Source organism: Salarias fasciatus, chromosome 4 (assembly GCF_902148845.1).
Source record: "Salarias fasciatus chromosome 4, fSalaFa1.1, whole genome shotgun sequence".
NCBI classification, from domain to species: domain Eukaryota; kingdom Metazoa; phylum Chordata; class Actinopteri; order Blenniiformes; family Blenniidae; genus Salarias; species Salarias fasciatus.
This window is the reverse complement of record NC_043748.1, coordinates 4,852,007-4,866,286: the sequence shown is the minus strand read 5'-3', so window position 1 is coordinate 4,866,286 and position 14,280 is coordinate 4,852,007. Positions and strand designations below refer to the sequence as shown.

General features: G+C 45.1%; 1 protein-coding gene across 1 annotated transcript; it reads left to right on the top strand.

The window, feature by feature from the left end:
- The first annotated feature begins 529 nt into the window (after positions 1 to 529).
- Positions 530 to 14,071, top strand: usp31 (ubiquitin specific peptidase 31). The gene is made up of 16 exons (XM_030090089.1): positions 530 to 1,574; positions 1,827 to 1,961; positions 2,080 to 2,174; positions 2,260 to 2,352; positions 2,604 to 2,739; positions 3,079 to 3,226; positions 3,330 to 3,510; positions 3,649 to 3,760; positions 3,915 to 4,009; positions 5,190 to 5,267; positions 6,321 to 6,450; positions 6,802 to 6,921; positions 7,634 to 7,859; positions 7,947 to 8,105; positions 8,320 to 8,472; positions 9,008 to 14,071. The coding sequence occupies exons 1-16, from the start codon at positions 1,050 to 1,052 to the stop codon at positions 10,495 to 10,497; spliced, it is 3,876 nt and encodes a 1,291-aa protein (XP_029945949.1). The 5' UTR covers positions 530 to 1,049; the 3' UTR covers positions 10,498 to 14,071.
- The last annotated feature ends 209 nt before the right edge of the window (positions 14,072 to 14,280 follow it).

Below are 14,280 nucleotides of genomic sequence, written 5' to 3'. Positions count from 1 at the left end.
CACATCCAGTCCATGTACTGTATATGTAGAAGACATCCTCCCTCTCTCAAGGTATCCTCATGCCTGTTGTGCCTCCCTCAGGAGGAACAATGAACTGAAAAAAGAGAGAAGACTTTTTCTGGCACAAGTGGGAAACCCTGCATGTTTTTAAAGTTTACACTTTGAAACTGTGCAACACAGATCTCCAGGGCTGGGTTGGTAGATCCCTGTGCCTTCTGGCCATTCGAGTTATCTACCAAATGTGTTTCTACCTCATTCAGAACACTTCTCATCACAACAACTTTGTCTCTCTTTTTGGAATGTGTTGGAGAAAAAACTCCAGGTTTACTTGAACATCAGACTCTGCTGCAAATAGTTACAGTTCTTATATGCTAATTTAAAATCATCGTGGCACTTCTATTCTAGTCTAATCTGATTTAATGTTTTTTTTCTTTTACTGTTAACAGTGCTGCTGTTACACCTACCAGCCGGCAGGGGGCGCTGACACGCCTCCAAACTGTTGTCAACTTAAACAAAACAACGAAGAAGAGTTAGTGAAAGGATTCTGCTACTTGGTAGCTTTTTTTTTAATAGCTCGAATGTTCCTCAAATCTGACAGAAATGTGAGCGTAACCAAATTTCAGATACACTCTTTCCTTCGAGTGTCATTCCCCGGGCAGGATGGCGGACTGCCGGTCGCGGCTGGACTTTTCCATCTCGACGGAGCGGGACTGTCGCTGTTGTTGTTATTGTAGCTTGCGCTGCTAGCCTCGGCTGGTTTTAGCTAACGCTGCTGTTTTCACTCCAGCAGAACCAATGTCGATTCATTCTGCGGGGCAGCAAAACCGCGAAAACAAGGTAAATCTAAGACGACTCGCGGGGTCCGAGGCATGTCTGTGTAGCGCTTCTCAGGTCGTCGGAATTTTAATCCAGTAAACATGTAAAAACCAGCTTCAGTGAACCAACTTGACTGTAAATGCTTCGGGATGGAGCAGCAGACAGCTGGTGAGATGACTCCTGCTCCTTGCAGCACATCTGCCTGATTCGTACGTGTCTGAGAGGGGGGAACCATGTCGTGCAAAGCCGCGACCAAGGACAAGAAGTCCAGCTTCAGCAAGAAGCTGTTCAGACGAGGCTCCGTGCGCTCCGTGGGCAGCTTCATGAGCAGAGTCCTCCGGACGCTCACCGCGTTGTCACACTTTGGATCCGAAGTACAGACGGAGGACGACAAAGATGATGGGGGATTCTCCACGTTTAAATCCGGGAGTAAGGATGTCCCCATGGAGGATGGAGACCTGGGGGGCTTCCTGTGTGGAGAGAGGGTTCCTGGGGTCTCCGGGCTGAAGAACCACGGGAACACCTGCTTCATGAATGCCATCCTGCAGTGCCTCAGCAACACCGATCTCTTCGCTGAGTTCCTCGTCCTGGAGCAGTACAAAGGGGATGAGACAGATGAGGACAAACCAAAGACGAATGGTGTGAATTTTCAGAAGAAGGGTCCTCTAGCTAAAGGAGAAGTGACTGAGCAGCTGTCAGGACTGGTCCGGGCTTTGTGGACATTCGAGTACACCCCCCAGCACAGCAGGGACTTTAAGGTGAGTGTCAGATGTAAACATCGGTAATGATCTATATTTACATACAGACTTGAAACAAAAAACTTTGCATGATCACCTATTTGCATAAGCCACCTGTTGTTAGTGATGTATTTGTCTTTGAATTGGCAAATACAGATTAGTATTATCAAAGCTGAGCTGCCTCATTGCCAAAGTCTGTTGGTCATGAAGGTTTATTTGGAGTATATCTTCATTGAGGCTTGATCACATGTTCGGTAATCTTTGCCATCGCAGAATGCCGTGTCCAAAAATGCTACACAGTTTAAAGGAAATGCTCAGCACGACGCGCAAGAGTTCCTGCTGTGGCTGCTGGACAGAGTGCATGAGGACCTCAACACCGTGAACCCCAACAGCAGGCCAGCCATAAAGGTGATGACTACTCTTTGTGTTCTTTAAATTTCTTTCACTCGTTCCCCTGGTTCCCAGACCACTAAAAGTATCTGATGTTGCTAATCCAAACTAATCCAACCTGTTTGTGCTTGTTCAGCCTCCCATTGAAGAAGATGACCAAAGCATAGAGGGGCCCTCACCTCCTCTCTCAGCTGGGTCATTTGTGCAAGAGCTGTTTCAGGCTCAGTACAGGTAGGCTTTACGTCAATAACATGTAGCAATATGGCCTCATTATCTCTGTAACATATTAAAATTTTGAAAAATGTCTCCCCACCAGGTCTTCTCTCACCTGCCCACATTGCCAAAAGCAGAGCAATACGTTTGACCCCTTCCTTTGTATCTCGTTACCTATTCCGCTTCCACACACACGGTGAGTTTACAGCTCATGTCAAAGAAAGATTTAAAACAATTTAAAAGGTAGTTTTAAAAACAGTCTGTGAAAACATGTCGCAGTCAGTGTTGTTATCTGAAGGAACTTTTTCACTGAACGAGTTCAGCAAGTTTACAGTTCGCTGAAATAATTGAGTATGTGCGAGAGAGAAGAATGTAACCTGCTTCACGCTTCTTCCCTGGAGAAAACCATCTTCTGAAAAAAAAAGTGTTGCTTTTTTTTATTTTTAGGCCCCTGTATGTGACTGTGGTTTACCAGGGGAAGTATTCTCACTGTATGCGGATTGGAGTTGCTGTCCCTTTGAAGAGCACCGTCTACCGCCTCAGAGATGCCGTGTCACGTGAGACCAAGATCCCGATGGACCAGGTGCTATTTCTGTCGCTTATCAGGGTCTGACACTGTGAGACTGTGTTACAGGCAGTTCACTGTTCTTACAAGCCTACTCTATCCTATCAAGACTTTCTTGCAGCTAGATGCTGTGCTAAAGTAATACGTTATTCTGACTTATTATTTATTTTACTAGTCTCCGTTAAAATCTTTATTTTAGTCAACAGAAAAATAAGTTGCCAGAAATATCTGGGTACGTTATCTTGAAAAAAAGGGACATATTTTCCCCTCATTGCAGATTTGTTGACGGCTCTGCTGCCATGGAATCAAAATAAGCCCAGGCTGTCTGATTAAACTGACTGATATTCTGTCTTCCAGTTTGTTTTGACTGAAATGTACTATGACGGCTTCCATCGCTCCTTTTGCGATGACGACGACGATCTGGACATCATTCAAGAGAGCGATTCCATCTTTGCCTTCGAGACACCAGAGACCTTCAAACTGGAAAACATACGCACAAAAAGAGGTACATGAGATGGCCGTAATTGATCCAATAACCATGACAGTAGCACACATGAATTGATTGAGATTCGTAAAAGCACATCTCCATTTCTCCCTCTCCGTCGCAGGAAGTCTGCTGGCAAACCTGAATCATAACAACTTGAAGTATGGCGCCGAAATCAGCAGGACTCCGTCTTTCATGCAGGGCGCCATGACGCCCGTAACGGCATCGCCCAATAAAAACCTGACACCGGAGAAAATGATCCTTTTGGTGTGTAACAGAGCATGCACTGGCCACCAAGGGAAGAGGTACTAAAACTCAGAGTATTTTATGTTCTGTGATTCTCACTTGTCTTTTTTTATTAGCACATAACACACATCCCGCTCTTCTGTTGCAGTCGGCAGTAAACAAATAACAGAACAAATTTATTTATTTATTTTTTTTAGGTTTGGCTTGCCTTTTGTACTGTACATGGAGCGCACTGTGACCTGGGATGCTCTGCAAAAAGAGATCCTGGAGAAAATGCGTCATCTCCTGAGGCCTGGGGTCTACATTCAGGTAGGAGGAGTGACGTTTCTCTCTGCCACAGACGTTACAGCGAGAGTAAAGAGGGGAACGTCTGTTAATAGCGCTGGGAACACGTCACTGAAGTGATCGGACTAATCACGGGGATGTATTGACAGCAGGAGGCTCATTCTGCGTCTAAATGCAGGTTGGACCTTTCAGCCTCCGTGTGGTTGGCGTTGTTGGCATCACCTACCTCCTGCCTCAAGATGAGCGACCACTGTGTCACCCCACTGTGGAAAGGTCAGTTCTGACATTTAACGTTATATTTGATAATAGGCTCTAATAGGCTCATGGGTAAATTATATTGTAGTTTTGTGTGTTTTGTAGTTCTCAAAAAAAAAAAAGTGTTAAAATACATATGCTTCAATACTTGAAAAATTGCTACAATTTCATCAAAGTCAATTTTAATGATGTCTTCTGGCACAAAATACAGTCAAGTGTGAAAAAATTATCTTATAGCTTTTGCATTATGTTTGCTACTCTTAAGAAATGTGTTAAAAAAACCAAGGCCTCTGCATTACATCGATATCGGAGCTTCTGAGAAATATTTTTAGTGTTTCCATTTTCATCCCTACCTCTGTCTGTGAAGCGTATCCAACCAAATCCAGTCTTTTAATTCATCTGGTAAGATGCAGTCTGACACAAATTATATTTGGAAAGTGTGTGAAAATGCACTGAAGCTGTTGTAATGTAGCAGCAATTGAAATTAAACTGCACAATAGAAAGGAATTCAGGCCTGGCTAAACTTATAAGAGATTAAGGATTTTTTTTAAGTTTATATAGTTTTGATAATGGTTTATTTACTGTTTTTTACTCATAATGTCTCTTGGTGTGTATTTAGTGTGTTAATGTCAATTTCAGGTTTGAATTTTAAACATTATTAGGGAAAATAGATTTAAACAAGCCTTTTTGGGCTCAATCTGGTGAGTGTAAAATGAATTTTCAGTCAGAATTTTTTTTCTTTCATAATTCCTGTGCTAAGATCACTCTAACTTTCACAAAGAAGAAAATTGGTTTGATTTTGAAAAACAAGCTGAGGTTAAAATATCATGAGTGCTTATTCTCACACACACACACACACACACACACACACACACTCCAGTTCACCTCTTCTCACACACTGAAATGGAGAACAAGCCTCAACAGGATCTGCTGGTTAACCTGCCAGTTTGGCCAGTTTTGCATGAAACCTGTATAATATGATATCAAACATGTCACAGCATTGCGTAGGGTCAAACGTTTTGCTTGGATCCAAAGTCTTTCTCAGAATTGAAAAACACATTTGAACTTTCGACATTTGACTCTTACTCAGTAGAAATAAGTTCCTTCACTCTGATTCATGGCTTCGGATGGAACAAAGTTCCTGCATGGAGCTTCCTACTGATTTGATAACTGTCTCTTTAACGTGTTTTCGACCCAGAGCTTACAAGTCCTGTGGACAGGGCGGCCCGCCTCATGTGAAGATCGTGGTGGAGTGGGACAAAGAGACCAAGGACTAGTGAGTGAAACGCCTCAGACGTGTGTCACAGCCTTCACCGACGACGGCAGTAAAGCCGCCAGAGGCTGAAGCAATCACTTTAATAACCTCTGTAGACAAGACAGGGAATGTGCAACATGCACTTCGATTTAATTGAAGCCCGTTCGTTACCCGACCAGCTGACAAGCTTAGCCGCGTGAACAAAGATACTGACAGTGCAGCAGGGATGGCGATCAATAATATTAAGAAACATGAATATTGCAGTAAATAATGTCAAAAACAAAGGTCTGTGTTTGACCAAAATGAGAAGCAGCTTAACCCCAGTGCAGCTGGCTGCAGATCCAAACTAACCTCACTCTCACGTCTCTGCAGCTTCAGCCGTCACATCCCCACTTGAGTGTGTGTGTGTGTGTGTGTGTGTGTGTGGCTATATTTCAATAAAACTGATGGCGCTCCCTTCAGGCCTGTCACGTTGCGTTACGCCTCAGCGTTATCCTCGGCTGTTTCACGGGTCTCAGCATCTTTTTTTCCAGTGCTTGAATATCAGTACATTTCAACCTTATTCCCCTCACTGTTGTCCTTCAGTCTTATGGAAAAATAAACTTTCCAGATCTGTGAACAGCTGGGATTCATTGGACACGGCTGCAGCCAGGATCTGAAGTTTCACCCGCAAAGTTAAATGCATCTGCTCGTGTTTCTTTCCTGAAGACAAGCCGTGTTCTGCAGGCTGAACAGGGCACGAGGAAAAAGAGCTGATAATTGTGCAACTTTACTGAATGTACAAGGATGACGCAGGAGGATTACCTGCTTGAACTGTACTGAATTAGCAGTAAAACTCTAAAGCAGGTTTAGCATTAGGTTCGCAAACAGGAAGAAGAGTTGATTAAGCTTTCTTTTGTGTAGAAAACGAGTTCCTCAGCACTTTAGGGTTTTCAGCTACACTGCATGTGGTTAGCAGCAACTCTCCCTGCATGGCTCTGAAATCACGGCTTTCATATTGAAAATGTTTGAACTGGAAGCTCTGAGCAGACTTTGCGGTCCTCGCCGCGTTGCTGTTTCCCCGTGTCCCCGCAGCCTGTTCGGACACACCGAGGAGGAGTATATTCCAGATGCCGAGAGTGTGTATCTGCACAGGGAGCAGCACCACCAGCCGCAGGCCTGCACGCTCGCTCAGTGCTTCCAGCTCTACACGAAAGAGGAGCAGGTAACGCCATGACCACGCACGCATAACATGGTAACACTGACATGGTAAGAATATGTTTTCCTTCTCCCTGCTGCTTGATTATTGCTCTACTAAAGTTCAAACAGGTTTTCACTCTTTGTGGCTTCGCTGTCTGTTCAATCCTTAAAGCTATGTTTAGAACAGTCCAGAACCTTCATATATATACTGTGGTTTTAACTGGCTGCTGCAGAATAGAGGGGAAAAACTCAGGGCCTAATCCTGTGCAAGCTCTTTTTTTTTTTTTTTTTTTTTTTTTTTTTTTTTTAAAGCTGTGTGGTCTGCGTTATTCCTGATGGCGGTTCCTCGGGCTAAGTGTGTGTGTGTGTGTTTCAGTTGGCCCCAGACGACGCCTGGCGCTGTCCCCACTGCAAGCAGCTGCAGCAGGGCCGCATCAAGCTCAGCCTGTGGACGCTGCCCGACGTGCTCATCCTGCATCTCAAGCGCTTCAGACAGGTATTCCAGCTCATCGGCGCAAATCGTCAAGTTCATCCAGAGCAAGGAGTGGAAAACACATTCTATTGTTGTTGTTCTTTTGTTGGTTTGAAACTAAAACAACCAAAATACTACTGCTGGGAAGTGTTGGAGCAATAAAAACCATTAAGATGATGATGGTGATAAAATTAAACTAATTTGAAATCTTCCCACTTGTGGATCATTATTTCTTTTCTTCAGTTTCAAAAGATTGAGCATTTTATTTATAGGAACCTTTAAAACATCCGATATTAAATCTGAATGCACTTTTATGACAACAAAGAACTTTGAGATCTGTTTTTGTTGTGTCTTATTAAATGCTCGTTTGTGGTAAGTTTGTTTCCAAATAGTTTTTATGTGTATTTATCTCATAAAGAAACCTCTGAACACAAGAACACCAGGGACAATTCTTCTGTCCTGAGTTACAAACAGCAAAACAGAAACCGACCGCTAGCCGACTGGTTAAGTTGATCTCAGTGAAGCTATTTAATCAATCATTTTATCTTGATCAGAAATAATACGAAAGGGACCGATAATTTCATAGGTTCTTCAATATTTTAATAACCTCCTTCTGGTCTTTGTGCTGGACTTCCCTGCATTTTATTGCAACTTAAAAAGCATGATATTTACCAAAAATGCAGTTTAATCACAGAATGGAATATTTCCTGTCTTGACTTGCTGGTCCCGTCTGCAGGAGGGGGATCGGCGGGTGAAGATGCAGAACATGGTGCGCTTCCCGCTGATGGGGATGGACATGGCCCCTCATGTGGTCAAGAGAAGCCAGAGCAGCTGGAGCCTGCCCTCCCACTGGTCTCCATGGCGACGCTCCTACGGCCTGGGCAGAAACCCCGACGACTACCTGTACGACCTGTACGCCGTGTGCAATCATCACGGAAACATGCACGGCGGCCATTACACCGGTAATGAACACAGGATTAGAAAATGGCGTGAGCATTTTATTTTTTTCGTTTGTTTCAGCTGCTTCCGTTGTTCTTTCTTTCTTCCAGCTTACTGTAAAAACTCCATCGACAGCCAGTGGTACTGCTTCGACGACAGCGAGGTCTCGCCGGTGGCTGACGACGACGTGTGTCAGCAGACGGCGTACATCCTGTTCTACCAGCGGAGGACGGCGATCCCGTCCTGGTCAGCGAATAGCTCCGTGGCCGGTCAGTCTGCCTGTCCCACGATTTCTCCTTCAACTCAGGGCAGGATGGATTTAGTGCACGATGTTTATTAAATGTAACTGCATGGATCAGATTTTGAAATGTAGAATTTTCGCTGTGATCGTTATAAATGATGTTGTAAATCGCACGTATTTCACAACACGTTTCAAAGTTCAGGCTGTGACTGACTGTGTCCTTCACTGTTTTTTCGATTCAGGCTCCACCAGTTCGTCTCTGTGCGACCACTGGATCAACAGACTGCCGGGCAGCCGGCCCGCCAGCCTGGCCTCCGGGGCCTCGTCCCGACGCACCTCTCTGGCTTCGCTGGCGGAGTCCGTGGAGTTCCCCGGGGAGCGCAGCGAAGACGACGGTAGGACGGTGCTCATATGGCTGATTGAATGGAATTGGCCGATATTAGATCGCCCACGTATGTCAGTTTCACCATGTTTTTGACATTGGTTGAAATAATGAGACCTAGAAAACCCAAAAAGACACACACACACACACGTTAAAAACCTCAATGTGAAAAGAAAGAGCTTGTTACTCTTCACCTCGAACGCGGGGAACACAAACATTTTCGCAGAGAACTTAATGCTCCCTCCACTGACCTTATTTATGTTGGAATCAAAAGACACCATTGAGGTTTCCCGAGTGCTTTTATGTCGGGAACACCCACTCCTGAACTTACAAATGCCAACGCTTTAAAATGTCACGATTACAACGGGGAAAACAGGCAGAGTGAAATGTGAGTGGGATGAGCAGCACCGCTTTAGAACTGTGAGAAACATCTCCTACTGAGTGAGTTCAAATCCAGACTTGTATTGTTGGCTGCGGTTCATGTCAAATGAAACAATCCAAATCGAATGAAATGTGAGAATGTTGTCTTTGTAACTTCCTGTTTTCAGGAGGATTCTCAGTCCGCCCGTTTGTGCGAAGCATCCAGCGTCAGAGCCTGTCGTCCCGCTCCTCCATCGCCAGCCCTCTCGCCTTCAGCGACAGCGGCATCAGGCCTTCCTGGTCTCTCTCAGCCAAACTGCACATGAGGTCCAACTCGCCGTCGCGCTTCTCCCTCGACTCCCGCTGCTCCCCTCCCCTGGAGAGGATCGGGGAAGCCTGCGACGACAAGGTCTCCACGTCCTGCTTCGGCAGCTACAGTCGCCACGAGCGATACTTCGGCAGCAGGACGCCGCTGTCCATGATGGAGGGCGGCTTCAGCGAGCAGGACAACAGTAAGAGGTTCCTGGACATGATGTACTGCAGGGCTCCCACGCCCGTGGAGAAGAAGAGCGCGAAGAACGAGCCGGTGGAAAACAACAACCAGATCACAGCTGTAGACCAAAACACACTACCTACCCAAGGTACCCCCTCCAAAGAGCAAAAACGCAAGAGTAGCATCGGAGGGTTCGGCCTGAAGGCGGAAAACAGCGGCTCCACAAAGAGTTCCAGCAAGGTGGAGCAGGAGAAAACCTCCAAAAAGCGTCTGTGCGCCACCCTGAAGGCCTCCTCCTCGGAATCGTCTTCCAGCACCCCCGTGAAAGGCAAGAAGCTGAGCAATACGAAGGAGAAGGGAGCAAACGCAAAGAAGGGCGGCTCGACGCCCGGCGGAACTCCCGTCAAGACCAAGGAGTCGAATCCACCTCAATCAGCAACGCCGCAACACAAGCCATGCGTCCGCTCCACACCTCAGTCCTCAGCCTCCGCCTCTCCGGCCGCCAAGAAGCCCTCCGGCGCCGCGGAGAAGAGCGCTGCCGCCGCCGCCGCCGGGCGCAAGCGGCTGGTGGAGCGGAGCTGCAGCAGGGATTCTATGCACACCAGCCCTCTGGCGGACGGCCTCAGAGGAAGCGCCGCCGCCGCCCGAACGCCGCTCTCCAAAGGCGGCGAGAGCGGCCGCCTGGAGAGGAGGTCGGTGCGGAGCTCCAGCAGCAGCTCCTCCGTCACCAGCCTGCGGTCGCCCAGCGTGTCGGCCAGGGAGCCGCAGCGTGGCGGCAAGTCCGAGGAGAAAGGCCTGTCTTTCTTCAGGAGCGCCCTCCGGCAGAGGGAGAGCCGCCGGTCGGCGGATTTGGGGAAGAGCGCCCTGCTCAATAAGAAGGCCTCGGAGAGGACGTGCAAGCAGAACGGACAGGCCAAGGAGGCGGACGGCGGCCGGGAGCCGCCGGGAGACGCGGCGCCCGCGGAGACTCACGGAAGAGGCGAGACCAAGCCGGAGAAGAAGGAGTCTTCCAAAGCGCCCAGCGCTCTCAGCCGCACTCTGCTAGGAAAGTCCAAGTCTTCCGCTCCCGACGCGAGCTCCAAGTCCCCCTCCAACGGGAAGAAGCCTCTGGAGAGGATGGCGTCTTCCCGAAAGCTGTCGTCAAGCATGCAATCTCCCGCACGCGCCGCACAGAGGCCTCAGTGATCCCCGTGTCTCCGTCTTCTTCAGCTAACATAATGCAGCTAATTTCTTTGTGCCTAAGTTTCAGTGAGCACCAGAAGTATTTCAGACTCTGTTTTGACGGTACGGTTCTGTTGCTTTAGCGTTTGCCTGTGTGAGAAAAAAAACAAATGAGTAATTTTTATTGATCGGAAGAAAATGTTCACTAACAGAGACTTCTAATCCGAGCTGGCTGTTATTTTAAAATTGCAAGAAAACAAAACCGCACCGTCAAATTCGGCGTCTGACAAATACAGAAATGGAACTGATGTTTTCCGACACGCACACAGATGTAAAAGAGTTTCATTCCCAAATAATGGCGGCTGAGTTGGTTCCCAGTGATCGCTTTGAGCCAATCGGATTGTTCCCTCGAAGAGTTTATGTATCGGCCAATAAGGTTCTTCCAAATGTTTTTTTTTTCTTTTCTTTTGTTTGTTCCAGTAGAAGCTGTGGAGGTCAGACAACACTACGCTACATGTCCACATTTCACTCGGTTTGTCTTAAGCACCTCAGACTGATCATTGTTAGAGGAACATCTGTTCGTTCAGAAGGTCACGGACCAAAACACGCAGCATGGCAGAGGTCGCTCCACAGACGCAGAGAGTTTCGAGTCTTTATTTTTCTGAACGTTTTTGATAGAAATGTATTTTATTGAACGCCTTTTACTTTACGGGACGGTGTGTTTTGGAATGAAACCCTTTAAAATCAAAATATATAAATGTATATGCGTCTGTACAAAGACTGACAGAAAATATATGGTATACAACCTTTTTTTTTTTTTCTTTCCATGAGCAAGATGAAAATAATCTTAAGCGCCTTTCAATGCTGTAGATAGATTGAAATACTTGCCTTTGGCGACATAGTAGTCTTCTACTGTATGCATCACTGAGTAGGAATGTTGTTTGTTCGCACTTTGTATAGAGGAAGTAGTTCGTAATTATTATTCCAGACATATCGTCAAGTAGAGTTAACAGGCCTTAGACTTGAAATGGTTAAAGGGTACATTCATCTCACTCTTTCAGGGGTCATTTCACGTTCAGATGTCACCCCGAGACTTCACACCTGGTGCTGTTTCAACCCACAAACAGTGTTTATCACAGCCTGTGGTGCCTCACTGGACAATTACTGCACCGACCCGATCGGCTCGCCAACGTTACTCCCACCAGTCGGCTTGGGGTTCATTGTGAATGAGCAAATGTGCTTCTGCCATCGAAACGCTTTGGTTTTAAAGCCTGCGAGTTCCAGACGTGCAGCATTCCCCGCATTGTTCCTCTGTAGCATCTTTCAGGTTTACAGCGGTTCTCAGATGGTTTTAGAGGATCTGCCACCCAATCAAAACAGGCCCGGTTGTTATTTCTGTGATCTGTGGAGGCCGTTCAAAAGTGCTAAATCAGACACCCAGTGAACATCACAGATAAATAAAAAAGAAAAAAAAACCAAATGTTTGTATGTAAAATATAAATTTTGTTCTGCCATAAGTAGTTCAGTAATTATCTGAATGATTTTTGCTCCAAACCAGAGCTTCAAATGAAACATTTAAACGACAACCTAAAACTCCCATCATACAGCAGCTCTGCGGTCTTTACATATCTTCTTTCTGAATATTTGACCCAGAGGAAACCGCTCCACAGGCCATAGAAATAACGGACGACTGTTTCCACGTGGCGTTTTCCCATAGCTGCTCTTTTCTACTTGACGTTTGAATCTATCAGGAACCCGTGCTCGGCACTTTGGCTCAAAGCAGGACGGTTTGATGTCAATTTGCCGTTTGCTGTCTGTCTTAGACGTGTGTTGTTGGGTTTGGACGTTCGTCGGCATTTACACTTTCTCGTTTTGTCATCTTCTTTCCAGATAAAGAGTTTATTGCAATATTAGTCGATCGGTGTAGCCAAAAGCCAGAAATGTGCTTTAAGATGTGATTCTTGGGATTTTATTTCTTTTTCTACCTGAGTGTAAACCAGGCTCCACAGACAATCAGAGTCATTACATTGTGTTTGTTATGAAAGTGGGGGGAGAATCTGAGATAAATCCATTTATTTTCTGAACAAAACACTAAGAATTCCAATGTGAAGTTCAGTATTTGTTCCCTCTTTGCCCTTGATAGATGCTGTTTGAAGTTAATCAGTTAGCTTTTTCTTTTTGGGGGAAAAAAAGAGTGTTTAGTTTGACTGTCCGGGAGAGCAGAGGAGCGCTGCGCCCTTCAGCTGGAGTTCATGTAAATGCTGTTGAAACAAGATGTCAAATTCAGGGTAAGAAAAACGGACGAGGGGTCGATTTTAGTTTTCCTCTTTAGCTTTCATTGCTGCAGTTTTTTTTTTTTTTTTTTTTGGTGGATTTGTTGTCGGTGTACAAAAAAAAAAAACAAGAACCCTGAGAATTCCTTTGGAATGCAGTATTGCATGGAACTGTTGATGCATGTCTTCATTTCTTTTCTTATTAACTATGCAAGCAGCTGTGTACAGTTAGAGAGCAGAGCATGGCTGGTTTACCCCGTCGCTTAATTTGCACACCATTCTCAAAAATGTAAAATACAGAATAATCCATCTGTACAGCTGAAATAGGTCATCTTAAAAATCTCAGATATATATAAATATATAGATATATTAACAAAAAAAAAAAAAAGAATCTATTTAATGACATACTTGCTTCCAGAATTCCACAGTTTAACGTGTCTGTTTGTGGGTTTTTTTATTTAAAAATCTGGTTTCCTTGTGCTCTCCGGGTGCTGCGACCACTCTGGTGGCTCGTCGTCTTTGTCGTCGAATATTTACTGTCGTCCACCAGCAGATGCAACACTATGGATGCGATAACTCTCTGTGGTTACCAAGTAGACTCATTAATGTGTGTGTGTGTGTGTGTGTGTGTGTGTGTGGTGTTTGTGATGAATCCCCCCCCCCCTGCTAGTCGACCGCCATGTTCTCAGCTGCATCAAAAGATGTGGCCAGTATCTAATAATAGAAGAAGAAGAAAAAAAAAAAAGACTTATGTAGCTAAATGCAATAAAGAAGATGAATTTATAGTTTTTTAAGACAGTACTTAACGATGTTAAAAATTCAGTTGGTACTTTTTGTATTCATGCAGCATTAATGTTAAAAGTGTCAGTTTTAATGTTGTTTTTGGTTGTTAAAGACGGTTTAAAGCAGTGGGTTTAAAACTTAAATCACTTGAGCTGTTAAAATGCTTCCAAGATGAGAGATTGTTACATTGAGTTATCTGTTTTGTTTTATTATTTTTTTTTTTTTTTGGAGGGAGGTGAATCGTTAAAATTGGACATTTTTAAAGCCTGTCGAAGTACCTGTGGCGCCACAGTAACGACCGCTGAACTCACATTGTCCTCAGAAGCAGAAAGAGGGACTTGTCTTTTTCCCTCCTTCTCCAGATGTGAACACTACAAACGGATGAGAGGTGGAGTTTTCGAAGCCTTAATCAGAATCGTAAAGGATGCGAGTCTCTGGGTGAGACCGAATGTCAGGAGTCGTATTTAGCCTGGAAGCTGAACGCACCGCATGTCTGTCCTTTTACTTCATCTTTAACATTTTGTACAAGCGTTTTTGTAAAACACAGCATGTTGCATTTACTGAGATTCCTTGGTTTTACTGTATCCTGAGGTCATTGCATTGTTTCAACTCTCGTTCTTATTTTCTCATACAGTGTCTCTTCCTGCTTATGCCTCTTTATTTTTTTATGTATGACTTGTTTTGGCATTTTTTTTTTTTTTAGACCTGTAGACCGTGTCGGAGTCTTTTGTGTTAATTTATTATTTTTTTT